This window comes from Lathyrus oleraceus, chromosome 2 (genome assembly GCF_024323335.1).
Source record: "Lathyrus oleraceus cultivar Zhongwan6 chromosome 2, CAAS_Psat_ZW6_1.0, whole genome shotgun sequence".
NCBI lineage: Eukaryota > Viridiplantae > Streptophyta > Magnoliopsida > Fabales > Fabaceae > Lathyrus > Lathyrus oleraceus.
In genome coordinates this window covers 418,995,095-419,016,921 of record NC_066580.1, presented here as the reverse complement: position 1 = coordinate 419,016,921, position 21,827 = coordinate 418,995,095, and the positions used below count along the sequence as shown (strand labels likewise).

Here is a 21,827-nt window from a genome sequence, read left to right as displayed (position 1 = left end):
AAACCTCCTAATGAAGTTCATAACCGAGGAAAAGTATCTCATGGAAAATGATACAACATGTACTTCACCTATGTGAATTTCGAGATGGTGTTGTCTCAAAGTGAGAGTTGGAGTTTCTCTCATGAAAAATTCATGAACAGGATAACATATGACCATAAATAAGTGCTAAGCGAGATATGTAGAGGAAGAACCTTTAAAGAGTGTGTGTAAGGTAACGCCGGTCTAATCACATGGATTAATGGTTTAAAAGCATTGCTACCTAATATTCCGATTAAACTTTGTGTTATCCTCACTAAGGTTAAGTTTTAAATCGAAAGATACCTAACTGTATTAACACTTTTTATATATCAATTTCTGGAATTAGTTTTGTCAGTATTAGAACAAGTGGGCGATTATTGACAATTATAAAAAATAATTGCCATGAGTATGTTCCAATATGACAAAAATGGATAATTGAGTTAATGTCAATAAATGCATTGCAAATAGTCCCACATAGAAAGTTGAGCTAACATTAAAAGCATTTATAAAGACCTTGAAACATTAAACTCACTAAAGGAGCCAAAGAGGATAAGGTGCCACATGGACATATGTGGTGGTCCCAAGCATTATGCCACATGTCACATCCAAATAACCCCTTACAGGTGTAGCCACCGGCGACACCGGCTCTGGGACCGGGTCAGAGGGCGTGGGCGTAGAGGCGCTAGTGACGGCTTGTAGGCGGCTGTAAATTAATCCTAAGTATTGCTCCAGGATTTTGATTGTTGCTTACAGTTTGAATTTTGAATTCAAATATACAACACTTCATGAAGTGGTGCATTGTATGATCATAGGTGAACCATTGCAACATATGGTGAAAAGATGTTGTTTCATCAAGAGATGCAAACTTATAAAACAACATGCATGACCTATAAATACATGATTCTGAATTCGAAAATCACACACTCAAAATCTGCACATCCTCTTAAACATTCCGGACACACTTCCTTGCATTCGAGTTCTTCACCTGTCTTGTGGAGACTCGATCAAAGGCTAAATTATCCTGGGTATTCTTGTTTTCCGACTTTAAGACATCAAAAAAAGAGTGTTTGAAATACTTTTAAGGAAAGTGACTTTGTTCACGATTCAACCTGATATATGTGTAAGAATAGCATACCGCATCAGTAGGTATATGTGTCACCATATAAACAATTTCACGTGATTTTCATATTAGGAAAAAATATTGTACATATATTGCTACTTTTCACATGTACAACTATTTGTTATATTAATAAAATTTTAAGTGTTGCGGTCGGTTATCGGATTACCGTGAATAAACAATTTCAATTCGATTTCATCTTATACTATCCAGAAATAAATCGTAGAAAGTAAACCGCTCACCCGCAGATCCGAAATAAACCAACCGAAACAATATTTTATTTATCGGATAAACCGATTTGAATCGGACATCAATTTTTTGTCTACCCCTAACATTTACAAATGTCAAATAAGTAATGTTCAAAGTGATTTCAAAGACACTACCATTGCACTATTATATTCCAAAATAGGATTTGACTTCGGAAAGATCCAATATGTATTCATTCTCATATCTAAAATAATATGAAATTCAAATCCAAAACAATATGAAATTCAAATAAAGTTAATCCTTTTTGATTAAAGAAAAATAGTACAATAAACTACTGTAAACAATATATTAAAAACATTATCCTAGAGTTCGTCATCACCAGCATCCTTTAACACTTGAAGATAAATATCAAGATCAATATTATTAATTAAAACTCACAAGTAAAATTTCCATTCAGTCAACAAAGAGAAACTTTTAATGCAAGTAATTTGACTTAGAACTTGATTGTATACTTCATTAGCACTTCCATAGAAGTAAAATATTCACGGAAGATGGAGATGTTATTTTTTAGTACTCTATTAGAGAGAAGAATATCATCATCATCCTTATCCTTATTGCGAATCTGCCTTTTCTGTTGATTTTTTATTCATTCAATTTCATGAATTTCCTACCAATTCTAATTAACTAATCAATAGTAAAATCACATTTTTGTTTCTATTGTTCCTAAATCAAGAAAACGGGGAAAAAACGTTAATAATGAATGGTACATAATATATTTAAGATTAATTTCGTGTCTTTGGCCGGCTTTGTCACCTCTGATAAACTGTAATTTATATCAATATTGCCATTTCTTTCTTTCTTCTGTCACATGATCATTGATTTATGGAAAATGACGATGATCACAACGTTATTGTCCTACTTATTGTCGCGGGTTCAGCAATATTTGTTGTTGTCTCAATGTATCGTGTCCTGACCATTTGGTTTTGTCACCACCAAAGCACCACGGCAGATCAAAACCCCCCACAACCACCGCCGTTGGCCGCAACACCGAGCCTCGGCGAAAGGGCATCCTCATCAATAGTACACCTAATTCCAACACACATGTATCATAAGAGAAATAAAGTTGACGTGGTTTCGGATGATGAAGGCGAAGGCGGCACCTGTGCTGTTTGTTTGGGAGATTTTGAGGAGGGTGATGAGTTGAAGACTATGCCGGAGTGCTTGCACTCTTTTCATGTGCATTGTATTGACATGTGGCTCCGTTCGCATTCGAGTTGCCCTATTTGTCGCGCTGGTGCCGGTGCTGCCCCTTTGCCGGCGATGAGTGCAAATCATCGCAGCATAGATATGAATATGGCTCCACTAGGTCCTGTCAGGCAAAGTGGATTGCTGCGATGGTGAGATTTTGATTATGGTGATTTTCAGGAGTCATACCGGCAAAGTACATACACAACTAATTTAGCAATATCAAAACATGCATCGTTATTGCAATATATATACTCCTACGTGCTAAATTTTTCATGTACATACTATTTAGCTATCATAATATCCTTTGTAAGTTATTTTTAATGATTAATTTTATGCAATATTTTAAATTGTTATATTAACCTCATCCATTTAATTTCATATGTATTTTACTAGTCAAATAAAAAAAAATATGGTAGATAAAATATTTTTTGTCACAAAATAGTTGTAAAAAACAAATCCAACAGATTAAGGGTCTAATCAATTTAGTTTGGATTGGTTTTGGGTAAAAAAAAGTATTTGAACCGACAATATCTCTTCGATTTGGTTTGATTCGATTTTTAGTATTTTTCAAAAATAAAATCGAACCAAATTAACCGAGTTGGTTCAGTTTGGTTTGGGTGATATTGGAACAAAAGTTTTCAAGAAAGATAAAAGACAGAGAAGAAAAAGAGAGAAAACTCTAAATTGAAATTTGAAAATTAGGATTGAGTGTTGTTGTGTTTACATCATACAAGACCCTTTATATAACCAACTAAGGTCCATGCCCAGACTATTCAAACCGACTCAAGCCCAAAACGAACAAAATGTAAAATACAAAATTATTATATTTCGACACTACTATATGCTGTATTTGACTCAGTTGAATACAACTGACTATGCAAACTTCGACAAGCTGCCTCATCCTAGTCGAATGCCAACTCTTAATCAGAACTTTGAATTACAACTTCTAACACCCCCATAATTCATGTTCTCGAGACTTCTCATCCTGATGCTTCTCTTCAACTCGTCGAACCTGACTTTCTTTAGGGGTTTGGTGAGTATGTCAACTAGTTGCACTTTTGTCTTACAATGCTCAAGTTCAAGATTTCCTTTGTTGACTTGATCCATCAGAAAATGATATCTCCTTTCTATATGCTTACTTCGATCATGACACACTGGATGGTTCGTTAGGTCGATAGCTGACTTATTGTCGACATACAACTTTATTTTCCTATGTTCCATTATCTTGAGCTCTTCGAGCAACATCTCTATCCATGCTACTTGGCATGTTGCATATGATGCATCCACGTACTCAGATTCACATGATGATAAATCCACAATGTTTTGCTTCCTTGAGCTCTATGAGATTGGAGCGCCTTCACTCATGAGTATGTATCCTGAAGTACTCTTCTTTTCGTCTTGAGCTCCACTGAAATCTGAATCAGTGTATCCATATACTTCAGCATCTATGTTGGTCTTTGTCTGCCTCGACATCGGCACACCATGATCAATCGTACCCTTTATATATGTCAACACCCTCTTAACTGCAGTGGGATGACATTCCCGGGTTCTCCATGAATCTACTTAACAATCTGACACTTTGACAAATGTCTGGCCCGGTATTACAAAGATATCAAGGATCCAATTATTTGTTTGTACAATGTCACACTTACAAACTCATCATTTATCTGCTTCCTCAACTTTGCTATAGTGTCTAATGGCGTAACAGCTGCATTATAGTTTCTCATCTTGAATCTCTTTAGGATATCTTGGGCATACTTCTTTTGGTGCAAGAACACTCCTCCTCCAGTGTCTTTAAACTCTATCCATAATAAATATGACAAATTCCTTAGGTCGGACATTTCAAACTCTTGCATCAACTTCAACTTGACTTTTCTTATCTCGACTTCATCTACACCTGTAATCAACAAATCATCTACGTACAAGCATATAATGATTCGACTGACCCTGTCTGCATCGTTGACATACACTTCATGTTCAGAGACACACTTTGTGAAACCTACTTTGATCATGAATCTATCTATTCTCTTATTCCAAGCTCGTGGAGCTTGCTTCAAACCATAAAGAGTTTTCTTCAATCTGTACATATTCAACTCCTGCCCTTTGATTTCAAATCCTGGTGGTTGACTAACATAGACTTCTTCTTTCAAAGACCCATTCAGAAATGCTGATCTTACATCCAACTGGTGTATCTTCCATCCTTTGTATGTTGCTGTCGATACAACAATTCTGATTGTCTCCAGCCTTGCAACAAGTGCGTAGAATTCATCGAAATTAATACCAGGTTTTTGCAAAAACCTCTCGCCACTAGTCTTTCCTTATACTTGGAAATTTCTCCATTCGGCCTTCGTTTCAGCTTGTAAACCTACTTTAAATTAATTGGCTTCTTGGCTGACTTTTCGACAAGATCCAAGGTCTTGTTCTTCTCGATTGACATGGGTTCTTCTTTCATGGCTGCTACCCAAATCGAATCGTTCATGGCTTGATCCAAAATGATTGGTTCTGCTTCAGCCATCATCATCTCTTCTTCTATTAAGTCACCATCTGCATCGACTGCTTGATATGGAAATCTCTCATATCCAGCTAGCCTTGTCGACTCAGTTCTTTCTCTAGTCGATCTTCTAACATTTTGCTCAGGTGGTTCTTCATTTCAATTTGTTGGGACTTTAGTTTGTTGGTCTTCTTCAAACACAGTTGTGGCTATATCTGACTGCTGTCTAACTGACCCTTGACTTCAATCCCACCCTTTACTTTCATCCACTAGAACATCTCGATTGATCACTAATTTATCATCATTTGATGAATACAATTTGTATGCACCAGTCGAATGATAACCTATGAGCACAATAGCCTGACTTTGATCATCTAGTTTCTTTTGTAATTGTTCAGGTATATGCCTGAAAGCACATTGATCCAAACACTCTAAGATAACTAAAATTCGGCTTCACACATGTCCAAGCCTCATAGGGAATCTTCTCAACCATCTTCTTGGTTGGACATCTATTTAGTATGTATACTGCTATCGAAGCTGCTTCAGCCCAAAATCTCTTTGGCATATATTTAGCTTTCAACATGCTCCTAGTCATGTTTAGTATACTTTGATTCTTCCTCTCAGTTATGCCATTATCTTGAGGTGTATAGGGTGAAATGAACTCATGCTCTATACCTCCCTCACTGCAAATTATAGCAAATTCTCGAGAGGTGTATTCACCACCACCATCAGTTCTCAATTTCTTCAACTTGCATCCATTTTGCTTTCTGACATATCATTTGAACTGCTTGAACTGTGTGAATACCTCACTCTTCCTTTCAATAAGATAAATCCACATATACATAATGAATTCATCTATAAAGGTTAGTAAGTACTAGTTACCTCCATTCGACATCACTTCAAATGGGCTACACACATCATAATGAACTAACTCTAGCTTATCCTTCGACCTCATTGTCAAGTCATGCTTGAATGCTTTCCTAGCCTGCTTTGCTTTGCAACATTCGTCACACATCTAACTTGGCTCCTTCACCCTAGGTAAGCCATACACCATCTTCTTCTGGTTGAGCATACGTAAACTTCTAAAGTTTAGATGTCCATACCTATGATGTCATATCCAATTATTGTCTTCTTCTGCAGTTAAAGCAAGACACTTGTGATCAACTAGGTCGATCTCTACTTTGAAGGTCATGTTGTTTGCTAAGGGTGCCTTCAGAATCAGCCTGCCATCACTATGATACACGTTCATATGATTCTTTTCTATATTCATGTTGTACACTTTTGTAAGTAATTGACCTACACTTATCAAGTTACTTATCATTAATGGTACATACAACACATCGGTGATGTTGGCTTTTCGACCATCCTTCCTGACAACATAAAGATCTCCTTTTCCACCTGATGTGATGTGTCTTCCGTCTGCAAATTTTATAACTTTCTTGATTGATTCATCTATTTTGGTGAAATAGGTTTTATTTACAGTCATGTGGTTACTGCATCCTAAATCTAGGTACCAAATGTTAATTTTCTCAGTGTTCGACTGAGTTTTGGCCATGATTAACGCATCATAAGAATCACTGTCTTCGGCATGTGCATACCGCACTTCCTCATTATCTTTCGCTCGTTCTTCCTTCTTTCTTCGACAATCTCGAGCATAGTGACCCAATCCTCGAAAATTGTAACATTGTAGGTCCTTCATGTCAACTTTCTTCCTAAAATACTTGTTGCCCATGACTTTCTTAGTCAAATCATAGTGATTCTTTGAGCTCTTTCTTGCTTTCTCATCATTAGCAAGATTCTTACACCTCTCTTTCCCAAATTTCTTGATGAATCTTACTTGTAGTGCCTGTTTAGCCACCTTCTCCCTTTCTGAGTTCTTCTAACTTCATCTCAGCTAGGTTCTTGGACTCTTCAATTGACACTACAATGTAACCAAACTTTGCAATCATAGATCTCAACACTTTCTCAATGTTCTGCAAATTGTTGATTAATTTACCACACGACTTCCTCTGATTCGTTAGCAGTACCACACGTGAAAGATATTCCGAGACTGATAAGTCTTCCTTCATCTGAGTCATCTCAAATTGCTTTCTCAAAGTCTACAACTTATCTCATGCTCCTTTCGCAGTTTCTTCTTTGATTATCTTCTCAAACACATTAGAATCCATATATTGGTGAATCAAGAACAAACATTTTCCATATTTCTTTCTTCGTTTCTTGTGCGCAACTTGCTGAGCATCATCTGCATTCTCTTCCAATGTTGATACTCCATCGTTCACGATTTTAGACACATCTTGAAATCTGAAGATGACCTTCATCTGTGCAACCCACCGTTCATAGTTTTTCCCTTTGAAAATCGGTAGATTCGTTGGAAATTTCATTGATGTTGTTGTTCCGTTTGCTATTACAAATTCTCTCTAAATTGCAATCGAGCTCCTTGATACCAATTTGTTGGAACAAAAGTTTTCAAGAAAGATAAAAGACAGAGAAGAAGAAGAGAGAAAAGAGAGAAAAATGTAAACTAAATTATAAAAATTAGGATTGAGTGTTGTTGTGTTTACATCATACAAGACTTTTTATATAGCCAATTAAGGCCTATGCCCAAACTATACAAACCGACCCAAGCCCAAAATGAACAAAATATAAAATAGAAAATTATTACATTTCGAGACTACTATATGCTGTATTCGACTGAGTCGAATACAACTGACTATGACAAGTTCGACTAGCTGCTTTGACCTAGTCGAATGCTATCTCTTAATCAGAACTTCGAATCACAAGTTCTAACAGGTGAACGGTTTACAATCACTATTTTTTCAAACATATATTAGTTTGTGTATTCTTTGCTATCATGTTTTTCAACTATTATTTTTTTTAAAATAATTCATTTATATAGTTTTTTTCCATCTATTTCATGCTATACTTTTTAGACAACTTACAAGTTATACTTAATCCATACAAAGCAATAACAAATAAACACAACGATAACAACAAAAAATTGTCATGTAGAAAAATTAACATGCTTCATCTCAAATACATATCAAAACTATTTTGTAACATGACTAAAAGGAATTTTGGTGAAGAATAAGAAGCAAAAAAGTTATAAAAAAGAAGATAAAAAGTAAGAAAAAGAACATGAAACACGAAAAGGGATAATTAAAGCCATCAGGTTGATTCACCGGTTTGACGGGTCCTAAAAACTAAAACCGATAACTGAGCCAAACCGATAACTGAGACCACATTCACCAATTTCAAGGATGTGCTAGCTCGATCTCCCGTCTTGACTAGACCCAAAACAAGTGAAACCTAGTTTGTTTAGTTATATGTGCCAACATAAGCCATATGGGCAGTGCTGCAGCAAGGAAATGAGGAAACCCAAAGAACAATTTATCCCACAAGACAATTGTTCGTAAAAAGGTTCTAATACCTCTAGACCTTAAACTCTATAAAGCTTAAAAATGATTGAGACATTGATGTATAATATTGTAAATCTTAAACTTCACATTTATAATTGCCACTAACTTGACTATCAGAGTGTGTGTTTGCAGAAACATGTCTGCCTCACATGTTTCTTCCTAGTGCTCATTGTTAGCCTTGAAGTATGGGTCTCATGAGATGTCCATAACATATTGTAATTGATTCAATTGAATAATCAAATGTATAAATAATAAATGTACAACTGTCTCATGATTTATATTTATATTGAGTATTACTATAATTAATATTTTGAAAATAAGTATTTATAATTATTAATTAAAGTTTAATAACTTACACCCATAAGACATTCTGATACACACAACTCATTTTCTCATCAGTATCGTTCCATATAAATACACTATATATATTATTAAAAGTCAAAAAGAGAAATTTTTGCTGCAAGTGATTGAACCTATAACTTAATACTTCATTGACACTTAAGTATAATCAGAGAAAAGATAATTATCTTTATCCTTAATTATTTTGCTTATCTACTTTTGTTTGTCTGTTTGTCTGTTTATATCATTCAATGTCATGAATCTCCTATACAAATTGTAATTAATTAATCAATCAGAAATCACATTTTTGTTTCCACTGTGACCACCAAATCAAGAAGAAAACGGGTCAAAAACGTTGATAATGAATGCTCTTGCATTCACCGTCTTTGGCCTGCTTTTGTCACTTCTTATAATGCTTAACTAAGATCACTATCACCATTTCTTTCTTTCTATAGCATCACACATCCATTGATTTATGGCAGATGATAATGGTGATAACCCTCTATCTGACAAAGTTGTTATCCTCCTTATCGCCATGGGTTCAGCATTATTTGTTGTCTCATTGTACCATGTCATATCCATTTGTTTTTGCCGCCAACAACGAGCCACCACAAACCAAAACTCACCACGGCTCGCCGCGGCAGATGAAAGCGCATCGACGTCAGTGGCAAACATTATCCCAACACACAAGTACCTCAAGAGAAGTAAAGCTGATGTTTCGGATGAAGAAAGAGACACATGTGCCGTGTGTTTGGGAGATTTTGAGGAGGGTGAAGAGTTGAGGACTATGCCTGAGTGCTTGCACTCCTTTCATGTACAATGTATTGACATGTGGCTCCATTCGCATTCGAGTTGCCCCATTTGCCGCGCCAGTGCCGCCCCTTCGCCGGCCGTGAATGAACAACATCGCAGCATAGATATTAGTCATACGGAGGCTCCACTTGCTATCATGCAACGTGGGTTGGTGCGATGGTGAAATTGTTAGCGTTGTTTTAAATATAGGAGATTTTGATTCTTGTGATTTTTGACGAGTCACGCCGGCAAAATGGGACATCTCAGTTACCCATGATTAATCTCTTTTGGGTAATTACAATCGTTTTTTTTTTCATTCACAAGAATATTGTTTATGGAAAACGGGTGTAGTCATAGCCGGACCAACTTATTATTTCATTCACAAGAATATTGTTTAAGGAATTTGAGGGTAGATAATATGAGAGACTATTAAGCAACTTCGAAATCTATGTGATCGCAATACCCTTAGTCATGACGTATCAGACCGCTGGATTGAGATAAGACCGACTAAATTTTGGTATTGTTTCTTTTTAAATATGACCGTTCAATAGCGATTCAAGGACCAAAAATGTTGTAGTTGCATATATGCTGAAAATTAGCCACAATAGGAAATCTTATTTGGTATCCCAACAAATTTTGTGGGATGCAAAGGTGATTTTTCATGTCATGGGTCGGGCAACAGTCCAATACGGGAATGATCCTAGCATTCAACCTAACAATACAAAGTCTAAATAAAATTATTTATCATATATAATTGGCATACGCGAGACTAAATGTATACTTTTTTTATCTCATAATTTCACTTCACTCATCTTAGATTCTTTAATTGATTTGAGTGTTGAAGTGTTAATCTTGTAGGTACACTCTCGCACCGCTGTATTAGAGATCACCATTACTGCATTAGGAGTTCATCATCACTAATCAATCACAATTCTGGTTCAAGTACGAAACAATGGCGTCGTATGTGAGAATCAACTTTTAGTTTTCGCAAAATTCTACGGTCGAATCGCCCCTGATTTAGAAATCATATCGCTATCAGAACACATTAAGATGAAGAAGATCGCACTAAAGAACTCCGTAGAATCTTCCGATCTCACATCGTTTTCAACCTTCGTCGTTTAGGAGATATGTGGAAAAACGTTGCGTAAGGAAGATCATCTACTACAAAACCTCCTCCATGAAACGACTGACACCGAATCGCAAAGTAAAAATAGGTCGATGCTAGGATTTCGGGATCGCGAGGAGGTAGATGGAATCCGTAACGGTATGCTACCATTGGTCATAACAGCTACCGTGGAAAATTATATTGTATCTGGTTTCCTCGTTGACGATGGGAGTTTGTGTAACATCCTTTACGTCGACACACTCAAGCAGTTAGGACTCCACCAGCAAGATCTGGATGTGTGCGAAGACAAAAGTCTCCTCGCATTCAATGATTCCATAACTTACCCTTGTGGAATAGTTGACCTACCATTGTCATTCGAAAAAGGGGAAGATGAAAGGAAAATAACTCTCCATTTCCTAGTAGTTTTGTGTTAATGTGTTTTGGAGAACGCGTGTGCAAACTATCAAAGGATGATTGACAAGGTCTTTGGAGAGGAGATAAGTAAGGCGTTAGAGGTGTACATGGACGATATGATTGTAAAGTCTAATCAAGAAGAATCACATGACCAACACCTCGATTGGGTATTCAAGAGACTTCGACATTACAACACGAGGCTTAATCCAGATAAATGCACCTTTCAGGTAAGAGCTGGTACATTCTTGGGGTTTTACCTTTAAAAAAAGGATATAGGACAACCCCAATAAGGGTGAAGCATTCATTCGGATGAACGCGTCGACTTCAAAGAAGGAAGCCATGAACATGAACAAGATGTTCACTACTCTGAACCTGTTTGTCTTGAAATCCTTCTAGCATGTGTTTCCGTTCTACATGTTGTTTAGGAAGGAATCATAGTTTGAATAGAAGGTGGAATGCGATATAACATTTGTATCTCTAAAAACAACATTACCTACATCTCATGTGCTTACGCGTCCACTCCCCGACGAAGTCCTATATCTGTACCTAGTTATATCCAAAGAAGCAATTAATGTTGTTCTAATCAGGGAGTTAGATTCCAACTAGAACCCGATATACTTCATTTCAAAGGCTCTAGCTGAACCAAAAATGCGATATCAAAAGATAGAAAAGGCATCTCTAGCATTGGTGACTATGTTGAGGAAGCTCTAAAGGTATTTCCTCACACATTCTACAATAGTTTATACTAACTTTCCATTGAAACAAGTACTCCACCAACAAAACTTTGTAGACCGACTGACGAAATTGTTAATTGAATTATCTATGTTTGAGGTGTATTTCGAAGCAAGAAAAACGTTAAAATCCCGGTCATTCCTTGACTTCCTAGCAGAAATGACGCCTAGCCCGCCCGAGCCAACTCAAACTTAGAAGGTATTCACTTAAGTATCATCTAATAGTCAGGGAAGCGGTCTTGGCGTAATTTTGGAAAATGAAGCCAACCTCGTGGCCAGGGATTCCTCGCGCTTTGAAATATCCACCACCAATAATCAAACTGAATATGAAGCATTCATTGCCTGGATAACCCTAGCGGTAGAAATGGGGGCATATAACATTAAACCGAGAACACAATTCTTAGTTAGTTGTTTCTCGAGTCAAAGGGGAAGCACATGTCGAAGATCCATTGCTACAATAGTATTTAAGGGTCACCATACAAAAGCTGGAAATACTCAAGACGTTTGAGGTCATGCATGTGGCACTGGTGGAAACTACTCGTGTGAATGTGCTTTCGAGGGGGCAAACACTAGAGGTCACATAATCCACCAATCTTTCATCCAAGAGACTTTAAAGAGTCTTAGCATCCAAACCTTTGGAGATGCGTTAATGGTCATAGGTGGCACCGGTCAATTCTCCTGGATATTGTAAGACCCCAATTTTGTCCCTAAGATCCCTCATGGCATTACATGGCATCATATCATATCATATCATTGCCTCAAGGATCATTGTGCACCTTTTGCCTTCCTCCTTTCTTGTGGGTGGGTTATCTTCTGAGTGTGGTTCTTGATCACCAAGCATGTTTAGCATTTGTATATCATTGCTTTTCATTTGTTTATTAACCCAAAAGTACAAAAATATTGTCATCTAACCTTGTTACTTGCAGATGAAGCAATTAGGTCAAACCAGTCAAATGCAGCCATTGAGCCATATTTGGTGGCCATTCTGAAGAATTTGGGCACCATGATCATTCATAAGAAGTTCATATGAGTTGTGACATCATTTGGTATCAAGATCTCAAGTGGAAGAGGTTTGAAATTCATCAAGGCATTGCTCAGTCAACCAAAACCCTAACAAAGTCAACTGTGGTCAACTGTGCATTTAATCAGGGATTTGATGGTGGGGGATGGTTGGAGAGGTCTCATTCATGTCCATACAAGCCTCATATAACATGTCAAACATCATCATTGAGGATTTGGAGGTCAGACAAAAAGTTTCCAAAAATAGCAAATGACCTGTAATTTCCAACTGCCAAAAATGGAGAGGTCTTCTCCTCAACTTTACATCATCAAGCAAGCTTCAAATCAAATTTTGCCCAACATGAAAGTTGAAGATCTTGCTCTCACCTTTCCAAAATGTCCAAGAACAGCCATTTCGCATTTGTGGTTGACAAGTTATGATCAAATCATTGGCAAGAAATCTTGAACTTCAAGGAGGCATAACTTTTGAACCAAAAGGCCAATTCATGTGATTCTTTTTTGAGCAAATCCCATTTGACATGAGCTATCATAATCCATCATCACATTTCATCAAAAATCATCACATAAATTTTGGTGGGAAAAAAGGTGATTTTGAAAAGTAAGCACAATTTTCACTCCAAACCAATGCCAATCACTTCAAAACAGAAATTTGGATTTGCTGTAAGAAGAATTTCACTGTTCCATTGGTTCTATTTGAAAAAGGGCATTTTGGCATTTTTGCATAACATGTGCAATTCACTAATCCATTTCATTTGTTGCTAATCATGTTTACCAAGTGGATTAACAGGTGATATAAAGCACTAATTGTAACAGAAAATCGGGATGGACAATTCATTCTCTCAGATCCAAACTCAAATTCACCAAAATTCTCTCAAATTTGTTCAAACTTTTTCAACTTTCTTCCATCGAATTTCATCATTCTTTTGGGTTGTGCTTGTGTTGATCATCATCTGCAGGTATAATTGAACATCTGTTGAAGCAAACATTGGAAGATCATTGAAGAATCGCATCTGTTGAAGCCTTGCACCTTCCATGGCATTTTGAGATTTCTTCGAACCTGAGCATTGTTGAGCTGCATACTTGACTTCATTCATCTTTTGCATCATCATAGGAGATCTGTTTTCATCTTCCAAGCCTTGAGAAGCTCGAATCCAGCTGCTGCATCATCATCAAGGTAAATTTCAATTGTTCCAATTCTTGAAATCTTGATGTGGCTTTTGTAGATCTCAGCATGTGTAGCATTCTGCAACTTAGATCGTTTAATTTCATTAAGTTTTGAGCAAGATATCTTGATTTGAAGTTTGGATTATGAAACTTGTTTCGCTCGATTCATCTGATGTAGTTAGATTTAGAACGAATTGATGCTGGATATGTGTTATGCATGTTGAGATGAATCGATCCATATAATTTTTGTTGATTTCTGTGATGAAAAGTTCATGTTGATGATGAACAGCAAGAACACGTGATGAATGCTTCAATTTCGTTTCCAGATTCTAATTAGATCCATTTTGCCTTCATTTTGCATGGATTTGGTGTTTATGAATCATGTGGCCAATCAGACCGCGCCATGCACTTAAGTGAAACGCAGCGTTTCACTTAAGTGGCGCTCATTTTTGAATTACTCAGGGGTTCGATTCCCCGCTTCAACATCCATTCCAATTGCCTTGCTTATTTTTCCACTTATGCATATCATCTTACATGCTTCCTTCCATGCTTTTATTTTTATTTTTTTCCACAATCAAAAAATCACAACTCATCCATTAATAATCCAATTCACATGCAATTTTTTCTACCATGATCCTCATAATGTCCTTTATTTTTTTGATGATTTTTAATAAATTTGTGCACGGCTGAAAAAAATAATTGCCTAGGGTTTGTTTTCACATGTCATTTCTTGCACAATGCTTGCTTTTTCTTTCATGAAATCATGATGCTTAATTGGAAATTCTTGAAATTTTACATGTGTGTTCTAGACTCATTCCTGGTCATTTTGGTATATAGTTTGCTATTTTTGAGTTCCTGGATTGTGAGATATGATGTGATCTTTGGAGGTGTGACAATGTGTGTCACACCATTTCTTGTTCATGTTCTTGATTTTCTTTACCATGCTTATGCTATGCCAATTGCTCTGGATTTTTGCATGTTGATACTTATGGATGTTAAGTTTGCTTGTGATTTTTCCTGGAATTTTTGAATGCATTTTCTATTTGTTTGAGAATTTTCCCTCTGTTTGACCAATTGTGGACATTTTGTGAGTCATGATATCATATGATTTGTGAAATCCTTAGTGTTTATTGGATGGACTTGAAATTTGGCATGTGTATTATAGACATCTTGAAGTTTGCCATGGCTTTGGTTTCATTCATTTATCATATTTGGTTGCTGTTTTATGCTTACTTGAAGTTGATGCATGATTTAGTGTCTTGTATGAGCTTGCTTGAACATGCTTTGAGTTGTTGATTTTAATTGACTTGCTTCCCTTTATCCAAATTCCATGAAATTTGGTATGTTTCTCATTGAATGTGTTCTGTTTAAGCATGATTTTTTTGGGAATTTATTGAGCCATTGTGGTATTGATATGCTTGTGTTCATTCTGTTTACATCATTGAGTTCTCAACTTGACTAGTTTGACATGATTTGCTTATAAAATGGAATTGGTGCATAGTTTTGACATGAGACCAATTGGACTTTGTTCTTATTTGATAAATCTTGATTTTGATCAATTTTCATGTTCTGTTTTGGTCTATTTCTCCTCCTTTGACCCTAGGCTTTGGCCTAAGGGTTTACTTCTCATGTTTGAGTTTGATTTTCAGGTTGAAGAAGCAAATTGCTTTAAGGAGATTAATTCAAGTTGATTGAGTTTGGTTTATTTGATTGTTATGAACTAACTTGGTTTGTTTTGTAGGATGCTAGCTCATTTCATTTGAGTGTGTGCTTTGCACATGTGATTGATTGTGTTGACTGTTGGCTCTTATCTTGTCTGTTTTGACTTTGGGATTGGTATACTGATTATATTTGATTGATTTCAGGTACCTTAGTTGCTATAGTTCCTTTGTGAACTTGCTATTGCTTTGCTTTGCTTAAGCATTGAGGTAGAATCTCTTGTCTCCATGTAGTCTGGAAGACCTGGCTTGTTACTTAGCCAGACACCTGTCTGAAGTCCTCCTTAAGAGGCAATGTTTGTGATTGTTTATCTTTGTCCCCAAGCATGAAAAGCCCTCATATGAGGCAATTGGTAGATAGAAGAGATATGTAGTCTATCTCCTACTATTCTGTGTGTCACTCACCTTGCTCACACCACATGTGTTGATGCATAGTGAGTAAAAACCCAAGATCTATCGAGTCATTAACTTGTGGAGAGAGTTCCAACTTTCTGAACTCCCACACCTTCTGATATTCAATGCTCTCCCTGACCAGGGATAAGAGTAATGAGGCACACCCCTCATATCCTTTCATCTGCTTCACCTTGGCTCTCAATGTCAAGGTTAAGAGCACCATTTACCCTATTCCAGTTGACTTCATAGTCTAACCCTTTGCTTGAGCCTAATTTCTTGGTTATAGCGTGTGCTAGATGACTCTGTTTGATTGATTGCTTGTTGCATCTGCACATGTTTGCTTGTTTGCCATTGTGCACTTATCATCATTAATTGTTCATTATTGTATGATCATCATTTCATATCTTTGTGATCCATCCTTGGTTTACCCATTGAGGACAACTGTAAGTCCATTAATTGGCTATTGTTCCTATGATTTGGAAGGGATAGAGTGTAAGACCATTTCATTTGGCCACTCATGTCCATTGTTTAGTTCTGTTTGATTGTTGTATGTGAGGATGCAATTGTAAGACCATGTTGTTGGCTTTTGTATTCCTATGATCATTTGTTGGAGATTAGAGTAAGCCCAGATAGATTGGCATCTGACATCCATCTTTTTGTTTGTGTTTGCTTTGTGAGGATACGATTGTAAGACCATGTTGTTGGCATTTGTACTCCCATGATCATCCTTTGAAGGTTAGAGTAAGCCCAGATAGATTGGCATCTGACATCCATGTCTTGTTTTATTTTAGGAGATTGGTGTAAATCCATTTATTGGTATCCGGTATCCGCCTTTGTTTGTGAGATTGGAGTAAGTCCATTTATTGGCATCCGGTATCATTGTTTTACCTTAGGAGATTGGTGTAAATCCATTTATTGGTATCCGGTATCTGCTTTTGTTTGTGAGATTGGTATAAGTCCATTGATGGCATCCGGTATCACCTTGCTTTTATTTGTTATTGCTCATTTGCCTATTCCTAAGGACACACTTGAATCATCTTCTATATGATCTCAAGAGGTGAACCTTTCTAGGAAGTTTTACACTCCACTATCCATTCATCCTCTTTGTCCTAAACCCTTTTCACACTTTGCTTTCAAAACTTTGACTTGTTGTGCAAACATCTTCATGTCTTTTCAAATTAGAAACCTGGACCCTAAGTCCTTGATTTTTCAAACTTCACCTTTCCTAACACTTCTTTGAATTGAACTCTAATCATACCTTGACCATATTTTGTAAATACTCATAATCGATTAACTTCACCCCTTCAGTTGTTTTGTGGCTTTGTCCATTGTTAATATGTTTTCATACATTAGCCATAGGTTTCAATTACCATAGTGGTTGATGTAAATCTTACCTTATCCTTAGTGAGTTGATTGTAAGTCTTCCATACTTATTATAGGGTTAACCCCTCACTAGTATGTTGAAGCCGTCCTCGCATGGTGGATTGTTGAATTCAGGTTGAGTTTTCTCCCATTGGTAATGAAAAACCTTAATGCTTGTGTTTTAAAATGAACTCACTAATTTTTGGAAATCTTTTAGCCGAACTACGGCGTTTTGATCCTTACCTTTGATGGAAGGTACGTAGGCAACGGGTTCATACGTTCAAACACAAAAATAATAAAATTGTACATCCTTTTCTCATCTTCCCATTCATGTTTGCACAATATTGAAGGAGAATTGCGACCCAAAGCGCAGCGGAAATTAAAAATTTCTCCTTTAGAGATCCTTACGAATGGTCATGATCAGTGATAGAATATTTACCTCTTGTGACGGTTGAAACCTTTGGTGCAGATCTCTTGTAACGATCAAAACCCTTTGATGCAGATCCACGGAGCGATCACGAACGTTGAACGATGACAACGTCTCTACTCAGTCCACACGAACGGGTTCCTTCAATCTCAGTGCTAGCTGGTACGAATGAAGGCTTTGAGTGAGAGAGAGAGAGAGAGAGAGTGAAAACGAAAAGAATGCAACCGCGCAACTTTTGCTTCTGCACAAGGGTTCTATTTATAGAACCACTTGTGTGGGCTTCAAGCTAAAAGCCCACTTAAGTGTATTTTGGCCCATATCTTATAATATGCCCAAAATCACTTAAGCTCATGGTACCTTACCATATTTCGTATTCTACTCAAGTACACCGTACCTTACGATGTTCTATAACTCACTTAAGGGCACCGTACCTTACGGTATTCCTTAGTTACTCTATCTCTCATCAATCCGTCCTTTGTGTGTGACCCTGTAGGTTTTCGTGACGTTGGCAATTATATTAAATCACGCATTTAACATAATAAACAGTGAGCGGTATCTAGCAACACATCACTGCTACCCAAGACACGAAAATGTCATGTGATCTGACAAAACCTTTCTGTGATAATAATTATGTGTATAATTACCCCTTTGCCCTTATGTCTATATTGAACACAAGGTATAGACCGTGTCACCCTTGTCCAGTTCAATATTGGGCCCATAGACATCTATCCTGTTACGCAGGATGGGCAAATTCCATCTAGGACACTCATGTCCCTCAGCATGCTTTGTGGAGTACCCATCAACTGTCTTTATGGTTATCCAGTTACGGACAACGTTGGATCAGCAATAAAGCACTCGACTCTACATCTAGGATCCATAGTGGTTTCAGGTCGAAGAGTGGTATACACTATTATCACCATGAGAATGACTTATGACACTTTGCATAACTTTCTATATAGTATTCTCATAGCGGGTCAATCCGGTATAAATATTACTCCTAATATTCATACCTATGTTTAAGACTTGATAACTCTTTATCCATGATCCATGAGATGTGATCATCAGTCTACAAACATAATAGTCTGAATGCTTTAATGTTATCCCACTTCACACTAAAGCTCGACTACGGATACTTTAGGAATAGTGTCCTTATGTTTAATGTGTTCTCATGATTAAGTCACACTTAATACATTAAACGGACTATCTATTCCAGGGACTTTATTAATCAACCATAATAAAGAGAATGCCTTTTATTATTCGATACAAGTACCAAAATGTATTGGTCTCTAGGGCTTACACTAACAATCTCCCACTAGCACTAGAGCCAATCAGGCATACCCCGTATGCCCATTGATCTAGTATGGCCATCATGCTTCTGCTGCGCAAGAGGCTTTGTCAGTGGGTCAACTATATTGTCAAGTGTAGGTACTTTACATATTTTCACATCTCCTCTATCTATTATCTCTCGAATGAGATGATAACGCCTAAGTATATGTTTGGATCGTCGATGAGATCTAGGCTCCTTAGCTTATGCGATAGCACCATTGTTATCATAATAGAGACCAATGGGATCCACAATGCTAGGGACTATGCCAAGTTCACTAATGAACTTTTTGATCCAAACAGCTTCCTTTGCTACACTTGAGGCAGCAATATACTCGACCTCGGTTGTAGATTCAGCAACTGTATCTTGCTTTGAACTTTTCAAGCTCACAGCGCCACCATTTCAGCAAAACACATAACCATTGGAATCATTCATATTAAAGCGTCTCAGCACCTTGTCTATGTACTCTGACTTAGGCCAAGCATTTTATGATCTATCTCTATAGATTCTGATTCCTAATATATAGGCTGCTTCACCTAGGTCCTTCATAGATAAGCATTTCCCCACCCAAGACTTTGCTTGTTGCAGGGTAGGGATATCGTTTCCAATAAGTAATATGTCATCTACATATAATACCAGGAATACGATCATGCTCCCACTAACCTTCTTGTAGACACAAGGCTCATCTTCGTTCTTGATGAATCCATACAGTTTTACTGTTTCATCAAGGCGAAGATTCCATGAGTAGGTCACAGGCTCATCTTGATCCATGAGTAATACATCACCTTGATCAGATATCCATATATCTCAGGTAGGTGACGTATCCTGCCTGACCTACGCTGGTCTTGTTCTACTTGAGCAGGTTGCTCTTACACAACCACTTGTGTTTCCTGCTCTAATTCCTCCATAGGTGTATCGATAATTTGTGATTCTTGAATTTCTTCAAGTTCTACTTTCCTCCCACTGATTCCTTTGGAAATAAAATCCCTCTCTAGGAAAACTCAGGTTCGAGCGACAAACATTTTGCCCTCAGAAGGATTGTAGAAATAATATCCTCTTGTTTCTTTAGGATACCCCACAAATAAGCATTTGTCAGATTTGGGCTCAAGCTTAGTTGAAACTTGTCATTTCACATAAACCTCGCAACCCCAAATCTTTATGTAAGACATATGTGGTTTCTTACCACTCCATATCTCATATGGTGTCTTCTCAACCTTTTTGGATGGAACACGGTTAAGTGTGTAAGCTGCTGTCAATAGTGCATGTCCCCAAATGGAGTTTGGAAGATCGGCGTGACTCATCATGGATCGGACCATGTCTAACAGGGTTCGATTCCTTCTCTCAGACACACCATTCCATTGGGGTGTTCCAGGAGGAGTGAGTTGGGATAGGATCCCACACTCTTTCAGATGGTCATCAAACTCTAGGCTTAAATATTCACCACCTCGATCTGATTGAAGTGTTTTAATATTCTTACCTAGTTGGTTTTGTACTTCATTCTTGAATTCCTTGAACTTTTCAAAGGACTCTGATTTGTGTTTCATTAAATACACACAACCGTATCTACTGAAATCATCGATAAATGAAGTACTGAAAACCTCCTCTGGCTGGAATGTTCAGTGGTCCACATACATCAGTATGTATGAGGGCCAAAAGATCATTAGCTCTTTCACCTTTTCCTGTGAATGGAGATTTTGTCATCTTCCAAGTACTTTGGGCAGTTTCTCTTCCAGTGTCCGGTCTTACCGCAATGGAAGCAGGTGCCTGCCTTTGTTATGCCTCCACTAGGCCTCAAAACAGTAACAGTGGGTCTGGGTTTGGCAACTTCCTTGCCCTTCCCTTTATCACCCTGCCTGGTGGGCCTTTTGTTCTGTCTCTTTCCATTTCTGATCATCAGAATGGACTTCCTTTTTGTCTTCAGATTCTGCTCGGCAGTTCTTAACATGGCGAGCAGTTCAGGAAGAGATTTGTCCATATCAATCATATTGAAATTTAGGACAAATTGACTGAAGCTATCTGGCAACGATTGTAAGACCAAATCAGTCGCAAGTTCCTTTCCGAGGGGAAAACTCAACCTTTCAAGCTTTTCCATATACCCAATCATCTTGAGCACATGGGGACTTATAGGGGCTCCCTCAGCTAACTTTCCTTAAAAAAAGGGTTTTTGAAACTTCAAACCTCTCATGCCTTGCTTGCTCTTGATAGAGCATCTTCATGTGTTCGATCATATCGAACGCTGTCATGTTCTCATGTTGCTTTTGCAACTCTGAGTTCATGACATCCAGCATGAGACAAGCAGTTTCATTGGCATCATCGACATGCTTCTTATAAGCAACTCTTTCTGCCTTAGGTGCAGAACTAGGAGGTTCCTCTTCAGGAACAGGTGTCTCCAAGACATACAGCTTTCTATTATGTTTGAGGACAATCCTCAGGTTTCGGTGTCAATCCAGAAAATTTGTCCCAGACAATTTTTCCTTATCAAGGATTGATCTCAAGATGTTGTTAGAGGTGTTTGCTGTCATGGTTATCTACATAAGGATT

At 37.4% G+C, this 21,827-nt stretch overlaps 2 protein-coding genes across 2 annotated transcripts; both read left to right on the top strand.

The window, feature by feature from the left end:
• Positions 1 to 2,224: 2,224 nt before the first annotated feature.
• Positions 2,225 to 2,743, top strand: LOC127123511 (RING-H2 finger protein ATL79). Its single transcript, XM_051053721.1, has one exon. The coding sequence runs from the start codon at positions 2,225 to 2,227 to the stop codon at positions 2,741 to 2,743; it is 519 nt and encodes a 172-aa protein (XP_050909678.1).
• A 6,568-nt stretch (positions 2,744 to 9,311) lies between these two features.
• On the top strand, positions 9,312 to 9,812 carry LOC127119859 (E3 ubiquitin-protein ligase ATL59-like). The gene has a single exon (XM_051050208.1). It carries the CDS (start codon positions 9,312 to 9,314, stop codon positions 9,810 to 9,812), a length of 501 nt encoding a protein of 166 aa, XP_050906165.1.
• Positions 9,813 to 21,827: the final 12,015 nt, after the last annotated feature.